General features: G+C 41.1%; 2 protein-coding genes across 27 annotated transcripts in view; one reads left to right on the top strand and one right to left on the bottom strand.

The window, feature by feature from the left end:
• Nucleotides 1-22,123, top strand: part of exd (PBX homeobox extradenticle) — a 79,848-nt gene that overhangs the window by 34,036 nt on the left and 23,689 nt on the right. For 3 of the 8 annotated variants that reach the window (XM_012291755.2, XM_012291807.2, XM_003699854.3), the window contains one exon: nucleotides 2,670-8,162. The exons of 1 other annotated variant lie outside the window; for it this stretch is intronic. In XM_012291755.2, coding sequence (XP_012147145.1) covers nucleotides 2,670-2,804 — 135 coding nt within the window. In that variant the 3' untranslated portion in view covers nucleotides 2,805-8,162. Of the gene's footprint in view, nucleotides 1-341; nucleotides 8,163-22,123 lie in introns of those variants that run through there. 4 more of the 8 variants (XM_012291791.2, XM_076530448.1, XM_012291798.2 and 1 more) reach the window with 4 other exon arrangements.
• cac (calcium voltage-gated channel subunit cacophony) overlaps nucleotides 15,890-22,123 on the bottom strand; it is a 106,504-nt gene continuing 100,270 nt past the window's right edge. For 9 of the 19 annotated variants that reach the window (XM_076530419.1, XM_076530433.1, XM_076530436.1 and 6 more), the window contains 5 exons: nucleotides 20,772-20,899; nucleotides 20,529-20,704; nucleotides 20,205-20,237; nucleotides 18,884-19,400; nucleotides 15,890-18,820 (listed from right to left, as the gene is read on the bottom strand). In XM_076530419.1, the coding sequence (XP_076386534.1) occupies nucleotides 18,781-18,820; nucleotides 18,884-19,400; nucleotides 20,205-20,237; nucleotides 20,529-20,704; nucleotides 20,772-20,899 (894 nt within the window). In that variant the 3' untranslated portion in view covers nucleotides 15,890-18,780. The remainder of the gene's footprint in view (nucleotides 18,821-18,883; nucleotides 19,401-20,204; nucleotides 20,238-20,528; nucleotides 20,705-20,771; nucleotides 20,900-22,123) is intronic. The other 10 variants (XM_076530418.1, XM_076530420.1, XM_076530437.1 and 7 more) reach the window with 3 other exon arrangements.

Genomic DNA, 22,123 nt, shown 5'->3' with positions numbered 1-22,123 from the left:
GTATTGTTACAAGCACAGTTCGCACGGTCTGCCATCTATTGTATAATACTGTCGCGATCGATTGGTCGTCTGTTCCTTGGTCTCTTCTACTCTCCATCACCTAACGATTTGACCGGGTACACGATATTCCTTCCACGAACCGTTCAGCTTCTCTCGATGCCCACGGATCTTCTCGAATCACACAAACCTTGTCTCGTTCGCTTACTCTCACGATCGAAGAAATTTCGTCGATCGGAACACGCATCGAGCAAAGATGATCGGTTCAAAGGGGATGGTGTCGAGATTCCTTTCCGTCGTCGTCCACTCGTTGGAATTCACTTCAGTTTTTCTTGTTGGCGCAGATGAAACGAAATTCTTAGAAGGAGACAGAGAGTGAGAGAGACATCGAATCAGACTTCACGCAAAATAGTGGGTTGAAAAATGAGAGTGAACATTTGCGCGGGAGAGTAAGTAAAACGAAGTATAAGAACGGACGGGGTGAGAGGGAAAGGTAAAAGACGAGAGAATCACGGAACACAACACCTGGCGGATACGAAAGAAAAGATAAAACAATAGAAGAACAAAAAAATAAAAGAATCAACGGCTACTGGCGTGTTACACTGATCTCGGCCTTTTGTGCTTTCTGTTGTGTTCACAGTGACGCGCCATGCCGGACACTAATGCTCGCAATCGTAGACTCGTCTTGGACTTGGACGTACCGGACTCGAGCGGGCACGTGTTTACGGTGTTACCTCTCTAACTGGCACGTGTCGACTTTGCGCTTTGCTCTTTAGAGAGGTAGCTGACAGTGTCCAAATTTCGTGTTCGCGTCTCAATTTCTCGAGAACTAGTTTTTTCCGCTTCTCTAAAGACGATTTGTCATTTACCGAGGTACGCTTGGAGATATACCGACTTCGGTAACTCGGTTTACCATCTGAATATTTCGATTTTATTCAAGTACCTCGTTAAATGGCACGAAGCGAGTCCACATATCACGACACTTAGAGAGGGTTTCACTCGTTCCTTTGAATTTGATGCTACCTGCGTGCTCGCGTCTGAACACGTCGACTGTCACGGTGGTCATTACGTGACTGTATACGAGTAATTGCGAAACGGAGAACGAAGCCATCCAAAATGAGAACAATGAATTTTGAACCCCTTTAAGTATAGCGATCTTAACCGTGTCAGTCAACGCGTGTGAAAGAATCCTGAGGAAGTTGCCATTTAGAGAGGTAGAAATGTTGCCATTTATAGAGGCAGCACCGTATCCTAGGCAGAGGAAGAGAGAGTATCCGAATGCGTGAAGAGTGTCTGAGAGAGTGTCACGAACGATGCTTCGTACGAGGAGTCGATGAATCAGAATAATTAGCGAAAAAGTTCGGATATCTCCGTTGCAACAAGCACAGGTCTGTCTCCTTGGAACTAACGAGACACGGACTCGTAGAGTCTCGAGCCAGCAGTCGCGATCTCTTCTGCTTTGTTTTTCGCAGAGATCGATCGACTCGTCGATAGTGCAATATACTCGTATCAATATTACATAGACAAGTTTGTACGCGTTTTTTTGGTACACTTGGGTTGATGGATCAAACTCTTCGAAAGACGTTTTCGTGGCGTGCATGATTGCATGTACAATTATTTCAGTTTATACGTGTATACTGGTCTTTACAAAAGTAGTACGTGTGTGCGTTTATCGTTATCTTATCTTCTTTTTTATTATTATTATTATTTTTCGATGTTTTTTGCGGGTCGATTGGCTGGGGTATTATTGGGTGAATAGAAATATAAGAGCGAGAAAGAAAGTGTGGTAGAGATCGAGCGATTGAAACTTCATATTTAGTTCGTTTTGCCAGAGATTCTGAATTGTTCGCGGTAGATAGTAGTATTAGGCGCCGGTTCTTTGCATTGGCAAACTTAGAATGAAAGGATCTCTCTAGTTTCGCTGTGTTGTTCCCTGTTTTTGCCCCGATCATCTCGATTAGAATCTATCGCATCACGTAGTCAAAAGTATCCTTTCGCGCTCGTAACAGGAATCGATGCGAAAATAAAAAAGAGAAACAAGACTGACGACGTTAGATACAAAGTTAACCCTTTCGCGACGATATCATTTTCTTCCTATTAAAGTATTAACCTACGGACGATAAATTTGATTTAGGATTCTACCGAACAAAAAGGACTTTGGAAGCAGAGACGACAGTAACTTGACAGTGACGTATTTGTAAGTCGAGAAATCGCAAGTTTCATTGGCGACACGGACGATTTTTATTATTATATTAACACCATATTTGACGTCGGTACTCAGGAACGAGTAAGGCCGACATTGACGAGTGAAAGGGTTAATATGTATCTTTTCCGAAAAGAAATTCTTTTTAAAGTTCAGACGAGTATTTTCGATGTCTTGTTACGAGCAGAGCCGATTCAAATAGTCCGTGCTTTCATACAAAATCGTTTCCTCTCGTAATATTACAAACATGAAAAAGAAAGTCTTTCATCCGTGCTATTAAGAAAAAAAAGGAAAAGAAAAATATATATTAAATCAGTTTGAAAAACGTGGGCGAGGCTTTAGTGACCAATGACACGCAATTTTGTGGCCACCCGCAGGGGATAAAGACAGAGGGCTAAAATCACAATTGAAAACAATAAAAAACAAAAAAAGATCGAACAAAAACAAAACAAAAAACAAAATGACGCAGGGCAAGGCATTGGCTGGGGGGCCAGGCGCGACGGGATGGATGCAACAACGCGAAGCGGTACCGGAATTTCCGCCGCTCCACGATTCAGCGGACTCTGATTCCGACCGAGAAAATGAGAAACGACCGCGCGTCTAAAATTACCGTTTGCAACGAGCGAAATAGAGAATTATAACGAAATCTAACGAGAGAAAGAGAGAGAGAAAGAGAGCGAACGAACGAGCGAGTGACCAAATCACTCGTAGAAGAAACTAAGCGGAGAGTGTACTTTAGAAACACATACACGTTCGATGACATACCCGTGTACACACACATACACACACGTGCGCCTGGAGAATAACGTTCGTTGACAATTGTAACGTTAATTTCCGATTTCGAAGCGTTTTTCTCTTTTTCTTGATCGAGGAGGAAGCACGATCGAGCAAAGACGCGAAAATCAATCGCGTTACTCGATCCCAAGGTGATTGTAAAGATTTCTAGTACTTTTTATTCGCGTCTTTGGTCGCGTCATCCTTCGATCTCGATACTTTGATCTTGCCTTATCGAGTGACTGTGCGCGGACATCCACGTCACGTGTATTTACACACAGAGGATTTAAAAGTAAACAGACAGAGAGTCGAAGAGAGAAAGGAATGGAATGAGAGAGAGGGAGAGAGAGGACGAGAGAGTGGAAAGGATGGTAAACGATAAGAGAAATTGATAGGGCAAATCGTGGATTTCTATATGAACATAGGTTCGCTTCTGTTAAGACAATATACGGCGATGTACTGACGTCTGGCTAAGGAGAGAAAGGGTGAGAGCGTATACAATCAATTAGTTTTTTAGTTTACGTATGCTATATATACACACACGTACACACACGACGCGTGGTAAGGTTCACGAGTTTGCGATATCGTCATGATCTGCCGAAATAAAATCTCGGTATATTTCTATATTTCTATGTGTCTATCACGATGATTTTAATGCGTCAGCCTCGATGTATCGTGAACGACGAAACAAAAACTATTGGACTTTACCACGCGCACACGTAAATAGAATTTAGCTTGTACAGATACTTTTATTCCGTCTCCTTTCTGGAATTTTTCTCGGATCTTTTTTGTCACAACCTATATTTTTTTTTGTTCTTAACACTCGATTTTGTTTTGCAAAAAGCGACCCCTAATATCTCGATATCCCTCCACTTATTACTTGCGTAGCATAATCTTATATGCTGGGTTAGGATTTGAAGGAACAAAATACGCGTATACGTGTACAATTGCTCGTGATAGTCTCCGTGCACTCGATAAAAACGATACTTTTTAGTTGTTTTCGAAGTAATAATATCTATTTTATACGTATTATTCTATAGGAATATTTGTTCCTACTAAAATGAAGCTATTCGACAACTTCGTATGTTAATTTCAATCGGAAAGACTCTTTTATAGCGTGTACGAAGATACAGCGTGTAAGCGACTGTATATGATACTATTTTTTTTAACGATACGACGTTATTTGCTATGATATCTTGACGAAGGACTGTCGCTACGAGTTTTTATTTTTCTAAATCGGTAGGCAGCATTACCGATTTGAAACGATCCTTTTTAAATCTAATCCCAGCACCGTGTATCGTGTAATGCAAGCTCGAATGTCTCCTTTCGTTCGGTTATGGTTTAAGTTCCGAATATTAAGCTTCGAATTGATATTTTCTGCGACCACGATTGCGTTTTCGCGAAACGTATTTCTGCGTGCTAACTTTTCTTCCGTTTCGGTTTTTGACGCGAGGACACCATTATTTTTACAACGAAAGAAACATTACGAATTATACGATCGTCGTATCGGTAAATACCGAAATATTCGAACGTTTGTCAAGGTGTCCTCGTTGCGAAAAACTCCCCTGATATTCGTCGTTATTCTTTGTGTTACGTTGGAAAATTGTATGCATGATTGTACCTACGAGCGAATTGAGAAAGAAGAAAAAAAAACAAGCTCGAAAGCCGTTTTCCCATCGTTTTTTCTTTCATTTTGTAAACAAGCGTTTCAGCACGAGATCTTATTAAAATTCCTTCCTCCTTACGCCATTTTTTTCTCTTGTTTCCGTTGATTTCATTTACCCGACACACACACGCAGCGTCGAATCCAGAATCCTTACGGAATCCTTTCACGAAGCGCGTACAAAATTTTACTAAAATAAAGAAAATATCCGTTGAAACGTAAAAATCGAAGTTTCGCGCCTTTTCAACTAAGGTGGAAATAGTGATTTTTAACGCGTTGACTACAACAACGGACGTGTACAATAAAACTGATCGAAATTGTAATTATTAAGCACGTGGATCGACAATAATTTCAGTTTATTACATCTGAAAATTTCGTTAACGAGATTTCGATTCTATTATATTTATTGTTGTGGCCATCGGTGATCTCTTTAGTCAACGCGTTAAGTCGACAAATGTTTGGTCAATATTAAAAGCGAAAAAAATATTTTTGGATATTCAGTTGATTTTGGAATACGACTGGATTCGACACTCGAGGTATACGATTGCGCCTGTCTACCCTTAGTTGGTCGTACGTACATACGTAGGTACATATGTATTGTGTATACGTTATATACATGTGTATAAAGATCTCTATATTCTGTACTTTCGTATATATCTGTATCATTCTCGTATATACCAGCATCACGATGATAACTTGCTTCCAAAAAGAAAACCGGACAGAGAAACGTAAGGATCGCGTTGTCTCGATCGAGTTTTCGAGCGTACGCGTGCATGAGACCAGTCGTCAAGAAAAGATATTTCCGGTGGGAAAGAAAATTACTTAGCTCCTCTAATTTCTTCGAATGACCTAAAAGTCCAGAATCAACGAGAGAAATTGTGTTTTTTCTCGCGCGACTATCATCGTGATGTTACGCTCGCGTACACGGCCGGTACTGTTTGCTTTCAGGAGCTGTCGCCTTGAAATACTTAGAAGAATCGCTAAACGAGGAAACGCAAAACGAGAATGAATAATAGGAGTTGTAGGGAAAATGCAATTAAATGTATAATGTAAGATGACGATGTATCCGTGAACTGAATGCTCTCGCGCGATCCGATCACCTCACTATCTGTGATCCGAGGCTCGTCCCTAAAAACGACGGGTAATACGAACTTATAAATCGATATTAAGCTATTAATGTTATGTAATACGTTCTAATAGCGAAGAAGCGTTCACGTGTTCTTCGCCGATGCGCCGAGGTAATCGACGAACAAACACGAATCATTTTCATCGTATTTGTTTGTCGAAGACATCTGATTTATCGACTGAGCGTAGACGAGCGACCGCCATATTGCGCCAAATTGACCTCTTGCCTTATAATCGCGTATACGATTATCGTTTGTAGGAACAAATCTCAACTTAGTAAGTAGATAATTAACCTTTTTATTGCTATTCGGTTGAAAAATTCTATACGCTTTGCGAGCATATCATTTTTAAGTTCTAGCACTGAAGCGTCGAAATTCCACGGAATCTACAATTTCTGTACTTTCGTTTAGCATTTTACGTTCGATCGTATGTCGCGAAATAATTCATTTCCAAATCCCGATTAATAATCGTTACATTGCATAGAAACGAAATAACGAGAGAAGAATGAACGAACGTATTAATTCGACATTTTGATTCGATTTTTTAATTTCACGGAGTTAGCGATGACATCGTAGGGCGAGAGGTTGAACGGAAAGGCAGTTGTTTCATTCGCGAAAAAGGAAAGAAACAACGTTCTTTTCAATCTTGATCTTCTCTTTCTCTCTTTTTATCCGATATTGTTCGATAATCAAGCGTGAACGCTTCTATGCATCGACACCCTTTTCCCCTCTCAGAGTGACCCATCGAAACGAAAAGACAGTAAGAATTAAAAAAAAAGAAAGAAGAAAAGAAAAGAACGATAAACAAGTAATGGAACGAACAGAAAACGGAACAGTAACGAAGCAATGGTCCTGCGACACAACACTAATGTATACGATTTTTCAACATGAAAATATGATATATTGTAGCTATACATATAGAAGTATATAAAAAAAGAGAATAGTACATAGGCAAAAAAAGTGTAACGGCTAAGAAGTACATCATTGTAAACGACGACGCTAATTAGTAAAACGGAATTTATTTTATAATAATTAATATTATGGTCGCTAAATATTATTGCTACTGCTATTACTATCTTTGTTATTATTATTATTATTGATATTAATATTTGCGGTTTATCGCGATTGCAATTGTATCATTAACGATCACACGAACAGCGATTTATTGATATTTTATGGATTATTGAAATTTATTATCGCGCCCGTTTGTTGGACGTATGTTTTTTAAGCTGAACGAACAAGAGTCGATGATAAGCGTCAATCTTAGGTGATTTCTATCGATTTATTAATACCATTTGATTGTCCACGATTTTTACTCGTGACGAATTTTGCGGCTCGACGGTTTATTACTTAGCACGTAGGGACTGAAGCGAAAACGAAAAAAAGATATCCATTTATTGTATAAACGAAAGCGAGGCGAAGGTGAGAATTATACGAGTATCCTGCAAGACGATTAGGTGGTTAATATTCTGTTGTTAAATAATATGTCGCGGGTGAAATTGTAGGCTGAAGATCGACCATTGAGAACTTAACGCTCTTTGTAAATTCTTTTCAAAAGCGACTTTCGAAGTATTTGAAAATGAGAGCAGCATCAAAATTTCATTTTATAGCGACAGATACGCGTTTCGTTTGTTTCCGGATAGTGAATCAGAACTTTTTTCAGAGTTACGTTTTTGTCTCAAAAGTCAATCTTCAGCCGATTCTGTCGCCAACCATGCGACCAGTACAAGTGCGTTTGGCACAGCTAGTATACGACAAAAAAAAAACGCCTAAGGTTCAGTGTGAGAGCGGCTTTAGGCGTCCCTTATAAAGCTCTACGTAACATTTAATAAAAGAAATGAAAACGAGTCGAGAGTACGACGGTCGATAAGGTGGAAGAAAAAAGAATAAGAAATAACGTTTAACATTTATGGATACACGATATAAGATATTATATATTCATATTTCCTCGCAAATCCCCTCCGCTCGATCCTTTCCTCAAATCATCCAGTTTCGTTTCGAGATAATCGACGATCATTCATGAAATTTACTCGAGACGTAAGTCGACGCTGATTTAATACTGCATTTATGTTTCACATCAGACGAGATTTCACCTTACTTTCCTCCACATTCGTGAAATTATTCGCTGTTTTTTTTTATTAAGCAATTCTATCTTCCATATGTAACGTCTTGAAGACGGTTAGAAAAATATCGCAGTTTTATGAAGCGTGAAATTTTATTTATATATTTCTCCTAATGAATCTTTCATTATTTGAGGATGCGGTGTACAGTGAAAAGTTTTGTACGATTAAAGAAAATGGAAAGAAAGTTGAAGCCACGTTTCGATGTATACGACAGTATACCACAGAAATCATTGTATCGATTAAAATCATGGTAAACTTAATAAAACGCTCAAAAATAATGTGGGTTCTATTTGTACAACTGCTTCACGTTATTCGCACGATATACCTCCAGTTATTTTCATATCCTTCCAGGTATTTACAGTTAATTTTTTTTCGAAACTAGTATTTTTTTATGTTTGTGCTATTGCCGACTACAGGTAAATGATGTTTAACCAGAAAACTTACTTACCGACCGAGGTAATTATACGTTCCAAAGAAATCCCGACGGAATTAACTGTGCTTATTTTTTAACGTAAACGATTACGAACTTCATCGATCGTAAATAAAAATTTGATACTCTGTCCAAAAATAAAATTGATTGTAATTAAAAGTTTCGCATTAACTGTGTTGTCTCTTTCTGCAAGCACTGATGAATAACATGACGCAGGCGCAGAATTCTCCTGGTTAGGGGTTAAATGTCTCCGAGTCTCCTTAAACTTTTTCTAGGCCTAAATCCTTGGATTATTTCCTTCTAGATTTTTCTAACTTCTCCTACGATTTCCTCGAGAGTATCAAGTTCTCCTTAGAATCTCCTTAGGCGTTTCCTACATTCTCGGTAATTTCAAGTTACAATAAGCGATCGACTCGAGTAATGCCTCGAATGAAAAATAAGGTACACAGGTATTTTGAAATATTTTAACATATTATTTTATTGGTTTTTTCCTTAAAAAAAGAATGAACTTGAAATCGGTTTGTTGGGTTTTGGATTCTGGCGAGTAATGACTGGGCATTTCGAAGCGACGATACACACTAATTTGCAAATTGAACTAGCTATGTATATATATATAATATTTATATATATATATATATATATATATGTATAAGGTAGGTATTTTCTCTCTCATTTACTGCATAATACATGAGTAATAATGCATGTTTACCTTTCCTGCTATTCGTACTCTTTCTCTCCCACTCATTTTCTCGTTTTGCACTATCGTTCGCGCATTCACGCTCGACACTGAACCGATCGTTTCCGTAGATTCAAAGAATATTCGAGTTTATTCATTCGTTATTAGTCGTTCAAACTGTTTTTCACCGATAGACTGGCGTCGGTGCGTGTAGAATGCTTTAGCGTTCGTTAAAGAAGAGAAATAATACATTCGGGTATTCGCGTCACGACGAACAAGCGAAACTGGAAACGTCTTTTGACTCGAGAACGAATTTTTCAACGGCGAGAACACTTGTAGCATGAATTTTCTCGTTTAAATACATATACATACACGTGTGTGTTTCGCTCCGTTTTTTTCTTCGTAGATAATAGTGGATTCGCGGAAAAGAAATCTAGTTCCCGTTTAACGAATATCGTTCTCGACCAATCGCGTTCTTCGACGTGACGCGAACAGGACGCGCGAAATTTAAAATACGTATAAAGGTACAATCTGCACTCGGTCGGCTTTCACTGAGAATAAAACGAATGTTTCCCTTTTGCATTTTCACGCATGCATACATCTATGTTTATGTATATAATATATATATGTATGTATGTATAAGTAATATACAGTAAGTTTACAAGAACGCGAAGATTGGCGGCATATTGCGCGACGAGACATCCTCTCGAGATTGTAACGATATCTTAAAGAAAGAACAGAATTTCGATGCTCGTTTACACGAAAGAATTACATCGAGGTAGATTAAACTATACGTATGTATATTTGTCGATCGTCGGTAATAAATTCACGTAAAATCGGCCGCCAATCGTCCGCCATTCATACAACTGGCAGCAGCACTCACAGTATTATATCGCTATACCCTTTTTAAAGTTAGTTTAGTCAAAGTTAAAGCTTTCAATGGGTTGTTTTTTCTTCTTCGCTTCGTTTTCCCCTTCTTTACATAAAGTTTATAACAATAGTACGCGCGACTATTTAAAACCTCTACAGATTTTTTCTTTTCACTCGCACGCATTCGCACACGCCCATTCGTTTCTCTCGCATACGCGCGTACAATTTTTATTTTTCTTCCCCTTTCGCTTTCGTTTAACGGGTTGACCGTTGCTTATTACTTTAGTAATGATATTCAATTAATTGTGCCAACTAGCACGCGAAAAACTTGAATTGAAAAGTATAACGATCGTGTTCCGAATAATTGCGGTTATAGCATTTTACAGTCAACGAGTTGAACACTGTCGTCTAGCTTGTCATTCGTCGCGAAATTACGTCTTTCGATACACGCGTCTTACACACAGGCTGGTAAAAAAGTACGCGTGCGATTATTCGTACAGGTGACTCTAGATTTAAAAAGAAAGCTTCGATAATTCATCGCGTGAAAATGTAAACTCTTTCTTTAAAATACGTCGGAAATAAAATCTAATTTTGCGACAAAGTTTGTCGTAAATCATTGACTCCGATGCGTAGATTCAGCTATGAAAACTCCGATTCTTTCGACATCCTGTATACGTATAATACACAGCCAGTTCTTCGATTTACCTCTCGCGTTATGTCCTTTTTTCTTTCCCCTCAACGTCACTTTTTTCGATCCCTTACGCGCGCTTAATACCGAGTCGATACGATCGCGAAAGACGTTCGTCGTGAAATACCGCTTAGCCGTCTCGGTCGCGATGATTTTTCCAGTTTCGATCTTGCGCGTTGCCTACCGATTAAACATCCGCGAATGAAACTCGAAAAATCATGTCGACTAATATGACAAATTTATCGATTAACGGAGATTAGCAAAATTGGCAAACAAACAAGCGTCGAGCGAAAAAAACTTACGGAAAAGGAAATTAAAACTTACGGGGGTGGAAATCGTCTTTCGCGGAGTCGATCGTTAGCGAAACAGTAGCGTACGATACATTTGTTGTACGACGAATGACCGATTACGATCGCGTGAAATTTCAATTATTTCTCGAATTAATTTGTACTCTTCGATCGTCTCAACTTCGCCGTGAACTAAGTATACCTTGCGTGACGTAGCACGCGTCCGACTAGGCACCGATATTTCTACTGTTACTTCCCTTGCTGCATCTACCGCGTATCGAATTAGTTTAGCAGTCTCTTTGGAAACTTAGAAACGTTACTGGAACTGAACTTTCATACATATGTAACAATTTTGAAAACCTTTAGTCCACGGCGAGTTTCTTATTTTACGATCACGGAAGATTCAATAAAGGACCGGTGCAATTTCGTAATCGGTCATGCATCCTCGCGTGTTCGTCGCGATCAGCCCAAGCAACTCGTAAATTGCTCTCGAAGAAACAGTTACTACGAATATATGTCTAATATTTGTTGTATCCTGTCACTTTGATCCGCAATGCGAGCATCGCGACTGTTCAACCTACTATCCTCTGTATCCTTCCATTTTTCTTTCACCTTCTTGTTCGTTTGCGTATTCTAGTTTTGTGAACGTGTAATATTAAGGCAACTCTTGTTACTATTTAATGATTTGCGACTTTCATCCTTCTCTTCCTCTTGTTTGACCCTTTGCTATCGTTCACCTATCTCTTTCACGAGTTCTGCAAAGCTTTCGTTCTCTCGAAAATACATTTACGCTATTTCTGTACATAGTATTGTTTCGTCGCGAGCACGTAACTCGGCCTCGAGCCGAGCAGAACTACATTTTCGATAGAGGGAGGGTTTCTCGAACGAACAACGCGGAAAGTGAACCCTTTCGGAGCGAGTGTCGAACCTTCTCCGAGTTGAAAATCGAAAAGGTTTCAGGGCTTTTCGACGAGGCTAATTATCGTGGTCCTCAAACAATTTTAAATTCGATGGACTCGATCTTCTCGACTCGACGACGAATTTGTCCCGTAGATTTGCCAGGCGCGCGAAACCGATGCACAGAAATAATTCGTGTACCTAAAATAACCGATATCCACGCACATCCGATTCGTCCGAGTAGACACTCGTTATTGTTACGTCAAATTATACGACAGAGCGTCTACGAAATCTATCGGCGAAAGGAAGAAATCTTTAGTAGCTACCGATCGAGAGGTTAACGCGTCCGCCATCGTGTTGGTCAGCGGTGATCGATGCTACGAAACGGTCAAATAATCGAACAACGAAAATATTAGGCGTTTTTCGATCTTTAATACCGAACGCGGGATTACATTATATCTCACGAGCTAACAAACGGAAAGTTTAAATGAGGAAACGAAAGTATATTCTGAATTATAGTTTGTCCTGACGTAACAAACGATGCATCCCCTTTACGGCCATGCTCCATCTGCACACGCGTGACTAAACGAAGAAGACTCAGACTTGGATCAAGACATAACGTGTTTTCGTTTAAATCGTTCGAGTATATTTATACGTATATTTTTTATACATAGAGAGATCTGGTGTAATAGTGTATCGATTTCGATTATTTGCAAAAGTATGAAACTCTACGGAGCTCCAGCTCATCGAAGAGCCAAGAGGTCTCTAGCGACGAATTGTTTTTATTTCATTCTCGCATTCTCTCTCTCCCTCGCTCTCCCTCCCTCTCTCTCCCACTTTCTTTCTATTATTTTTTTTTTTGTTCATTTTTTTAATCCCCTCATTTTCTTACGTGATTATTTTATTATCGACAGGGCATTCAGTGTCAAATATGTACGCTTTCATTTATTCGTTCGTACCACTTACATATATATATTTATATGTATGTATTTATACATAAATACATAGATATAAAATGCATATACACGTCTTTCTTATACGTGTACATATTATAGTATACATATATATATAAATATGTATATATATATGTATATATATAGATATATATATATATATATATATAGATAAGTAGAAAAACTTAATCGTAGTAATTTTTTCCATTACGCGTTACTCCATTAAACGCCCACGTTTCGTCGTCGGTATTACACCTTTGCTCGCTTAATCGATATTACAAATAAATGAAGTTTATAATGAGAAATCGTACATGGAATTCGTCTCTGACCACTAAATGATCCTTCGAAGTTTCTGCTGTCTCTAGAACCGATGGAAATTGATCATCGAGTTCGCATTTTATACTTTCTACGAACGAGCCGAGAAGCATTTTGGTTATATTTTTGTTGACTATTTTTTCCACCTATGACAACGTGCTCCTTCGTATTACCTGTAATTTAATTACACGTGTTCTCCTTTTCTTCGCGAACTCAGGCATTTCCTTTCGCTCGATCGAATCGTTTCTTCTTTCGAAAATAGTGTTCGTTCGCTTATTTCTTTTTTCGAAGTTTTAGCACCTTGCGGAAAAAAACGCGAATCGTTTCGATCACGGAAACTAGGTTAAACGTGTTTAATTTCAACGATTAGATAGATATTAGAAGATATCGAAAACTGCTTCGGAACTGTACGCGTAGATAATTGCCGTGAAATAGAAAGAACGCGGTAAATCGAAGAAACTTGCAATTGAACCAGTTCGACTAGCAACGCGCAAACGTTTGTCCGCAAAGTGTTAAAAAACCTTTCTTCAAATTTCTTTCGAAGCTCTGTTAGTTTTTTTGAAACATTTTCATGTTAATTCTCGTCGTTGTTCGCATATGCTGTTTTCTGATCGAACGCGATCATCGTTCCCTTTCTCGCCTTGGTTTTATTTAAAAAACGAGATTGTTCTTTCACCGTTTGTTGTTCATTTTCTTTGGTTGTTGCTGCTGTTGTTGTTCTTGTTGTTGTTTTTGCTGTTGCTGTTGTTGTTGTTGTATACCGCTAGATAAGAATTAGCTTAATCACCCTCATTGTTACGGTAAGGTTTATCACTACGTTATTATTATCGAATCGCTGTTTGAAAGTTTAGCTTCATCCGGTTTTTGCTCGCGTCCGCGTTAATTAGCGTTCAAATGAGTTTATGTAGTTTCTTTATATATTTATATACTTAGATTTATACGTACATTCTTTAATTAGAGCTAGTATATGTATATATGTATATATTTATATTTACGATTTTTGTGGTTTATTTTTTACGCTAAATCATCGTTAAGAGCTTGGTCATATGCTTTGCCTTTACGACGCTAAAGAGTGTCTTGTAAGTTTGAATATTTCGACTCCACCGTTTGCGCGCGCAAAAATGATTACTTCTCTCCCTTCTACCGCATCTTTTATTTTATTTTTCTACGCGATTCTCAGCAGTCGATCTTCTCGTCATTTTTTTTTTATACTTCACGACCATTCATTCGTCCGTCCTAACCCCGACGGTCGTTTTTGTTTCCTTGCCGGCTCTTCTCTCGACATCGGTACAAACGTGTATCGGGGCTACAAAATTATCGATCGACGGCTAGATTCTTTGGATATTATCACAGAAAAACAGCTTTTTAAGAATATTTCGCCTCTGCCCCGCATCGCGCTATTCTTTTCCCATTTCCAACGCTTTTGTTCTTACAGAGGAACGGAAAACAAGTAGTTAATGTTTTAATTTAGGAAAAATGAAAAATATACAGTTCTCGTACATTACTTGATACGACTAAAAATCGTATACGTTTACTTACCGATAAAAAAAGTATGTATAAATATTTGCAGAAAGTCTGTCCGCACGTTTATTTTCTTACTAAAATAACATAGTTTAAAACGCACCGTCGCGGGAATAATTCTCTGTCGTTTTACTCTAACTCGATAAATGAAAACCATAGAAAGTTATCGAATAAGGTTAATAATGTAACCGAAAAAAAGAGAGAGGGTGGGAGAGAGAGAGAGGAAGAGAAGGTAACGATCGTTCGGTAAGTTCGAGTAAGAAAAACAAAAGCGTCGGAATGATCATCGATCTTTTCACTCGTAATCCCTGTTCAAGGACTATAAACGTTGGTACATGGCGAGCTCGACTCTTCAACTTACATGTTTGTGTCTGTTCTCCTTTTATTATACTTATGTATTCTCTTTACAGCGACGTTTAAACGCGACGATACGAAATACGATTGAGTTTATAAAGCACTTAAGGGAAAAAACCACGAACAGCACCGACTGCACTTCGTCAAACGCACACCCGCGAGATTCTCGGTGCTTTTTACCTCGTTTTATTTTTTATTTATCGGGGTGACGGAGGTTTCATTTACTTTATTTCCCCTCTTTGTTCATCGTAATGGCACTTTCTTCGGCGCTTTGCAGTACAATACGTGTATACCATTGTCAACGCGCCTTAACTACGACGATTCACAGATTTCTTCACGGATTCCAATTGAAACGAAAAAGCGGATTTTAAAATTGCCCGCAATTTTTTGTTCAAAGGATCAGCTAACGTTCTCTCTCTGGTTCGTAAAACACTGGAATGTAGATAAATTAAAATTAGTAAGCTGTTATCGATAAAAATTTGGTAACGTCAGAAGTAAAAGCAAAAGTTAAAAGAGATAGCAGTCTCGTGCGAATAAATCTTTGAATCACCGTACTCGATTTCGATACCTTTTTGAACAACGCATATGAATTAAAGAAATATGATCGACAGCCAATAAGAAACGAACGTGTTCGATCGCCGAGAACCTCGAAACATAAGTAGCATTCGCATATTGTCGACAAGTTTATCCTCTTTTCGTCTCTCGCACTCGATCACACGCTCTCTTTCATCTCTCCGTCACGCTTACGCTAATCGATTAATTAATTAACGATAGTTCTACGTATGTCCACGCGTTCAGTCGAAATCCACGCGCGCAGATGTACGCGAGCAAGCGTGAAACGTGGTATCGAGAAAAAAGAAAATGAAAAAAACAAAGGAAATCGATTTAAACCATTTCTCGATCGAAATTTTCTTTCACTCTTCTCATTCTCACTTTGACGGCATTCGCATTTATTTACATCTATCTACGTATAATAAGATGTTTGTGTATACGTGCTGCGAAAAAAGACGTACGTTCATTAATATTTATATGTATATATATACAATGTACACTCATGTATCTCGTGTGTGTGTTTCCGTTGAAAAACACCCCGTACAATTGGCAGTATGTTACACGTGTTTCTTCTTTGTTATTTTTCTTCTTTTTTTTTCTTCGCGAAGTTTCCTGTTTCTATAATTACATATTTAAATCCGACTCGGCTACGCGCGCGTTTATTTAGCGATCGTTTTATGTTCCTTTACAACGTAACGTATGCGTGGTATATGTATTATGTATATGCGTGTACAAACTGTTTCATAATACGCGGAATCAATTTCGCCGACAAACGAATTTATAAACTTTAGCGTCCCACCGCTACGAATTCAGCCGAACAATTGGAAAACGAAGAGAGAAGGAATGTCGTTGTAACTGCATCGCGACGCTAGATCCTAGCGAGGCTCCCCTATCATAGTAGAACATCGAGGATCGAACGTCGCCGTATCGAAGAAAAAAGCTTGTCGATTGCCAACTCCGAAGATGGTCTTAGAGTTCTGTCGGTTAGACAGAAGTGTAGAGTTACCGTAGTTAATTTTCGAAGATAGTTGACCGCGAAAGCGAATCCCGCGTGTTACGAGTCAGCCAGTGCGTATGGTTGCTCTATCTGTATTTATCTTACGTTAAAGCGCACCGATGAATTCGAAACGACGCGTGTACGTGTGTATGTGTGTTGCGTGTGTCGCGCGAGTGTTCGTGTGTCGATCGATCGATGCATGTACCAGCTTTTTGTTTCCTCCACGCGGTTCGTACACCTAATCGTACACATTAGTTTACAAGTAATAACGGTAGTAGCGATGTTCGTAATTTATTAAAACGTTTCGGTAATCGTAGCGTTAGTAAAAGTATTAATAATAATACTATTAATAATAGTAGTAGTAAGTAGTAGTAATAATCGTAGCAGTAGTAGTTTAGTAGTAAATAGCAGCGGTAGTAATAGTAACAGTAGTAGTTAGTAATAGTAGCAGCAGCAGCGATAGTAGAGACGAGACGATGATGGTGAGAGTGGTGACGATGGTGAACGGTGGTGACGGTGGTCGTAGTGGTGGTGGTGGTGGTGTAGTGGTGGTGGTAATAGTAATAGTAACAATGGTAGTAGTAGTATTTGCAGTAGTAAATAGTAGTAATAGTAGTGTAGCGGTAGTATCGACTGGTAGTAAATCGTAGTAGTAATAGTAATAGCGGTAATAGTGGTGGTATTAGTAATTAGTAGTAGTAGTAGTAGTAGTAGTAGCCGTAGTTATAAATTAGTAGCGGTAACAATAGTAGTGGAATAGTTCTTTCACGTAGGTGGTAGGTGATAGTAAACGGTAGTAGCAGCGATGGTAAACGTTTCGAGTCAAAATTATGCGATATTATACAAGTGCCGGTGGATTTTCCTCGTATTTCTGTTTTTTTCTTTTTCCTTTTTAATCTGCCCTCCCACGCTATTCGTCGCGGCGCGGCGCCTCGCTTAAACCTTTCGTTCCTCGATCTCTTCCCAGCTCTTTCTCCTCGATTTCTCGTTGTCGTCGGCTGCGAGAGAATACGGTACAACGACACCGCGCTCGTCTTCCTCTTCGCCTTCCTCCTCCTCGTCGCGATCAGAGGATTAACGGCGATTTAAGTAAAAATTTCTACGTACGTATTTTATTTAGTTCGATGTATCGTTCAACGTTTTCAAGCTTCGAGCTACGAGACAGTTAAAGTTACACGCCTCTGAAATCGCGTTCGACGCGTTCGAAGGCGAGGCCTGACTCACGGGTGGTGAAAAGATTCGCGAAAGAACAGCGAAGAAAGAACACGGTACGAGTAGAAAAATCGCGGTTACTAATCGTAAATCGCAAGAAATCGTTAGTAACCAGGATTTCTTCGAATCGTTCTAGCGGAGAAACTCGATCGTTCTTTGTTGTTTTTTCTTCGCGATCTCTTTGAACGCGAAACGGTATTCGCCAACGAAGATTCGTAGCCGTTCGTTGATCAGTCCTGTTACTGTTCCCGTGACTTCGATGACGAATCGTATTCGACGCAGCTTCAAGAGAAATCAAGACGAGACCATTCGAAAGAGGATCTTTCGGTCGAGAGGGCTGGTTCGCGCGCAACCGACAAACTTCTCTACGAGCGTGAAAAATTGGATAGCGCGAAAACGAATTTTCTAAGCGTTCGCGCTCGACCGTTCCAGAGCGGTTTCGATCGGTATAATCGTATAAAAAGTGAATCCTCCTCGGCTCGGTCCGTCGATCGAACAACGCACAGCGAAGGAAGCTTCGAAGTTCGTAGACGAAAGAAAAGTCTCGCGTGAGAATAGAGGAAAGTTCCGTGTAGCGTCTGGCGCGCGCGTAAACGACACTTGGGATTTTTCGCGCAAAAAGATTCGGAATATTTCTTCGTTTACGTTCGAATCGGGGATCGCCGTTTCGCGGCACACGTTCGCTCGAACGTTGCCTCGACGATCGTTCGTTTATTACGTTGCTCCGTTTGTCCCTGTAACGATCATCCGATGTGGCTTCCGTTTCAGTCGCGTAGCTTCTTTGGAATCCATTCGCCTCCCGTCGTTCACCGTTGCTTCTTCTTCTTCTTCTTCTGCTTCTTCTTTTTCTACCGTGTCGCTCGAGCCATCGAGCGTTCCTCGAGCGTTTTGCTTCGGTTCCATCCTTCGTTTTCCGTTTCTCGTGAAATCGTAACTGGCCATGTTCCAACTCACGTTATACGCGTGCATCTCGACCAAACGAGTCGATCGAGTTCTGACGAACTTCGAACCGATCGATCGATCTTCGTTCACGTTTTCGCGGCTAGATTAATGCGCCTTCCGGTGTACGGAAGATTCACGCGCAAACCCAAAGACGCCTGGGGGCGTCCACGTCACCGGACCACCGTCCAGGGTCCCACTTTGGCTAGCACCAGTCATCTTCGTCGCTGTCCGAGTGTCTCGACCTACGAATCGAAGATCGACGTTATCGATCCGAAACGTTATAGAGCGTTATAAGGTAAGTTTACCTGGGTGTTCTCTGTTTCGCCTGCGGTTGAGGCTTGTAGCCGTTGGGCACAGGACTCGGCAGAAGACGACCACCGCGACCTATAGTCACAGCCTCCTCGAAGCTTAACGGATAGTGGCTCGGTTGCATCGGTGGCACGTGTCCCGGTGGTGGATGCTGCATACTGGCCGGGATGGGCACGTGCGCGGTTGGCATGTGAGAGCCATGAGTCGGCGAAGCGTTCAACTTCGGAAAGTTGATGTTCGCCTGCTTCTTCAGCTGCAACGTCGACGGTTTGTCCGGCGTCGGAGGCAACTGACGACCCGGCACTCGCCTGGCCACCAACACCGGGTAACTATGCTGATGGGGATGATGCCGATGATAATGCTGGTGCGGATGAGCAGGCTGACGACCACCGATAGGACTCGGACTCCTCGAGCGTTGCTCCAGGCTGGTCGTTCCGTAGTGACGTGCTCGGTCGATGTGGTGAATGGGACTCGGTGTCCTCGCTGGACTGGTCGAAGCGCTCCACGGACCTGCTAAACGTCCTGATTAACGTCCGCGTTCTCGCGATCGCTTCCGACTGGACTATACTCTAGCTGTCCTAGGAAACTTTTACGAGATAACTGGACAGGGATCGCGAGGAATCGTTTCGCGGGTAGGAAAACGTCTTTCTTATCGGGACTAGCTAACTATCGAGTCGACGAAACGAAATTATCTAAGGCCGATCGAGTCTGAGTCTCGGGTTTAGCGGTTCAACGTCTAATCGATCAACGACGAAGGTAACGAAACGAGGATACAGCAAGGTTTCGTATCAATCGACATGCCGCATGCTAGTTCTCTAACGATACAAAAGTTCTTCGGAAGGAATTCCAGGATACGTGCAATCTCTACCAACGAAAGATCTACGTGATTTTATGGAAAAACTGTGTATCTACCGATCTTGGAGAAACGTAAGATTACGCGGGTGCCTAAAGGGTGCAAGTGTGCTCGATATCGGAAGCGTGTGTTCGACGAATCGTACAACTTATAAATTGCCATTAAAAAAACAACTTGTCTACACAGTCGAGAGAGAGAGAGAGAGAAAAAAAGAGAAGAAAAAAGTAAAGGAATAACGAGGAAGAACACGCTGCTCGACGTGTCTAATCGTGTGTGGCAAAAACGAAGCGTTAATCCGTGTGTCTGTTTGCTGTTGTGTCTATGGTAGAACGTGTGTGGGCAGATAGACGGGAGAGAAAAAAAAAATAGAACAACCGTGGAAAGCCAAACGATCGCAGTCGAAGGTACGTAGTAATAAATTAGCTTCGGAACAGGGAATGAAACGGAGTTGCGAAAGAAATTACCATCGTCGTAATAGTCGCAGTGGTCGTAATAGTCTTTGTAGGCGCATAACAGAACAAAACGAAGAAACGTATTACATCGAGTGACATAGAGCTTTCTGCCTCTTGCGAGTAAACCATTTATAGCGACATTCATATTTGTCGAAAATCGTAGCTACGAATCCCTCGTTTGTCCGACAACGAGCCTTTGAACGAAACGCGATTCGTGAAATTGCGGCGTAACTCGCGAAACGATCGGAAAGAGAGATTCGTAGGTCGGATTTCGTAAAAAGGACTTATCGTTGCACCCGTGTTTTCTTCGTCGAAATTATCATTGCTGTCTTGTACCTCGCATCCTGTGCCGATGATTGTACTGTGACGAATGGGGATGATGCGTGTGTCTCTGAATCTCGACGACGTTGCTAACCGTGTCGCTGAATCCTGGTCCTTCGTGGTAGTAATGACCGTGGTCGTGCCTCAGTCGCCTCGGCGATTGCGATCGGTGTACGACCGGCGAGTGTCTTCTGCGAACGATCAAATTTATTCGATCCGGCTGTAAGCGACGCAACGCGGGGATAAACGTCGTTTTACCTTAGACTCGGTGAACGCGATGGGTGTCTGACTGGATGCACGGGTGGATGAAGTCTCTCGCCAGCGTGTGTGAGACTCTCTAGGCTACCGGCGCGCGAGTCGCTAACTACGACGTCCTGAAGCTCCATCTAAACGAACATACTCGTCGGTTAGACGACCGTTCGAGGAACGCCGGGAATCGAGGGAGTTTCAAGGAGAATCAGGGTGTCGATTCTTTGCCTTCGTTACTAACGATTCGCGCCTCGAACAAACACATCTTTCTCGACTTCGAGACGCCTTTTGCCTCCGACAAGCGAGACCTCTGCGCGAACTTTCGGCCGCCGCGAAACCGATACGAAACTCGAACGATCCTTTTCGTCGTCGATCCTTTTCGTTGTCTCCGTTCGCCGAAAAATCGAGCAGAGGTTGATCGTGATCCATGCTGGATCGATCAAACGATAAACGGCGGACGATCTCGACGATGAGAACGGTCGTTGAAAGTAATACAGGCACATGTACGGCGCGTGTAGAAGCATGCAGTCAAAGATTCTCAGGCATGCACATGCTAGCTGAGTAGTAATCTCGAAGTAGTATCGGTGAAGAAGAAAAAAAGAGAAACGAGTGCGAGTCTGCTACCTTCGAGCACCTTGGAGACTCGTTTCAAAGGTAGCTCGCGTTACTTACCCGGGACACGGACATACATGGAACTATTTAACGAACAACAAGACACACGGAGAACGAGGCAGTCGCAGCTCTAACGCGAGTGCTTCGTTGCTCTCGAGAGTATATAATCTCAAGGCTGAAAGCAGCTAGGGAGACAAGGGTGGGGTTATCTCTAACGTCCACGTCGAACGTTCGCTAAAGAATTTCGTAGTTGGGATATAATGAGGCATGGATGTGGGGATGTAATCTAGGGTGGTGTTCTAGACAAGGTCGATTCTAATCGATGTATGTACAGTTGCGCTAACGAAAATCGTTCAAGATCGACTCAAGATCGACTCGGGAAGGAAAGAGAAACTATTGCAAGATAGTCGGAGAAAGAAACAAAGGAAAGTGCAGCGCGTCTGGTCGTGAGTCGATCGCGAACGTTCTAAGAAATGTGGAATATCGCGCGCGATACTCGTCTACGCTTCGATCGACCGAACGCGGCTCTATCGATCTAGATTCTAACCTAATCTAACGTGAAACGATTACGAGAGAAAACGAACGGCCGATCCAAAGGCGTTCTCGATTCCGTCTATCAGGATTTTCTGTCGCAAACTAAACTAAAGGATATCTTCCACCCGTCTAATGTCGCGAATTCTCGGCATCGAAGCTGATCGCGATCGACGATGATCCGTTCTAAACGATCTAAATCTACGAAAGCGTGACGT

This window comes from Megachile rotundata, chromosome 4 (genome assembly GCF_050947335.1).
Source record: "Megachile rotundata isolate GNS110a chromosome 4, iyMegRotu1, whole genome shotgun sequence".
NCBI classification, from domain to species: domain Eukaryota; kingdom Metazoa; phylum Arthropoda; class Insecta; order Hymenoptera; family Megachilidae; genus Megachile; species Megachile rotundata.
Note: the sequence above shows the minus strand (reverse complement) of the source record. Positions and strands in the feature narration are given on the sequence as shown.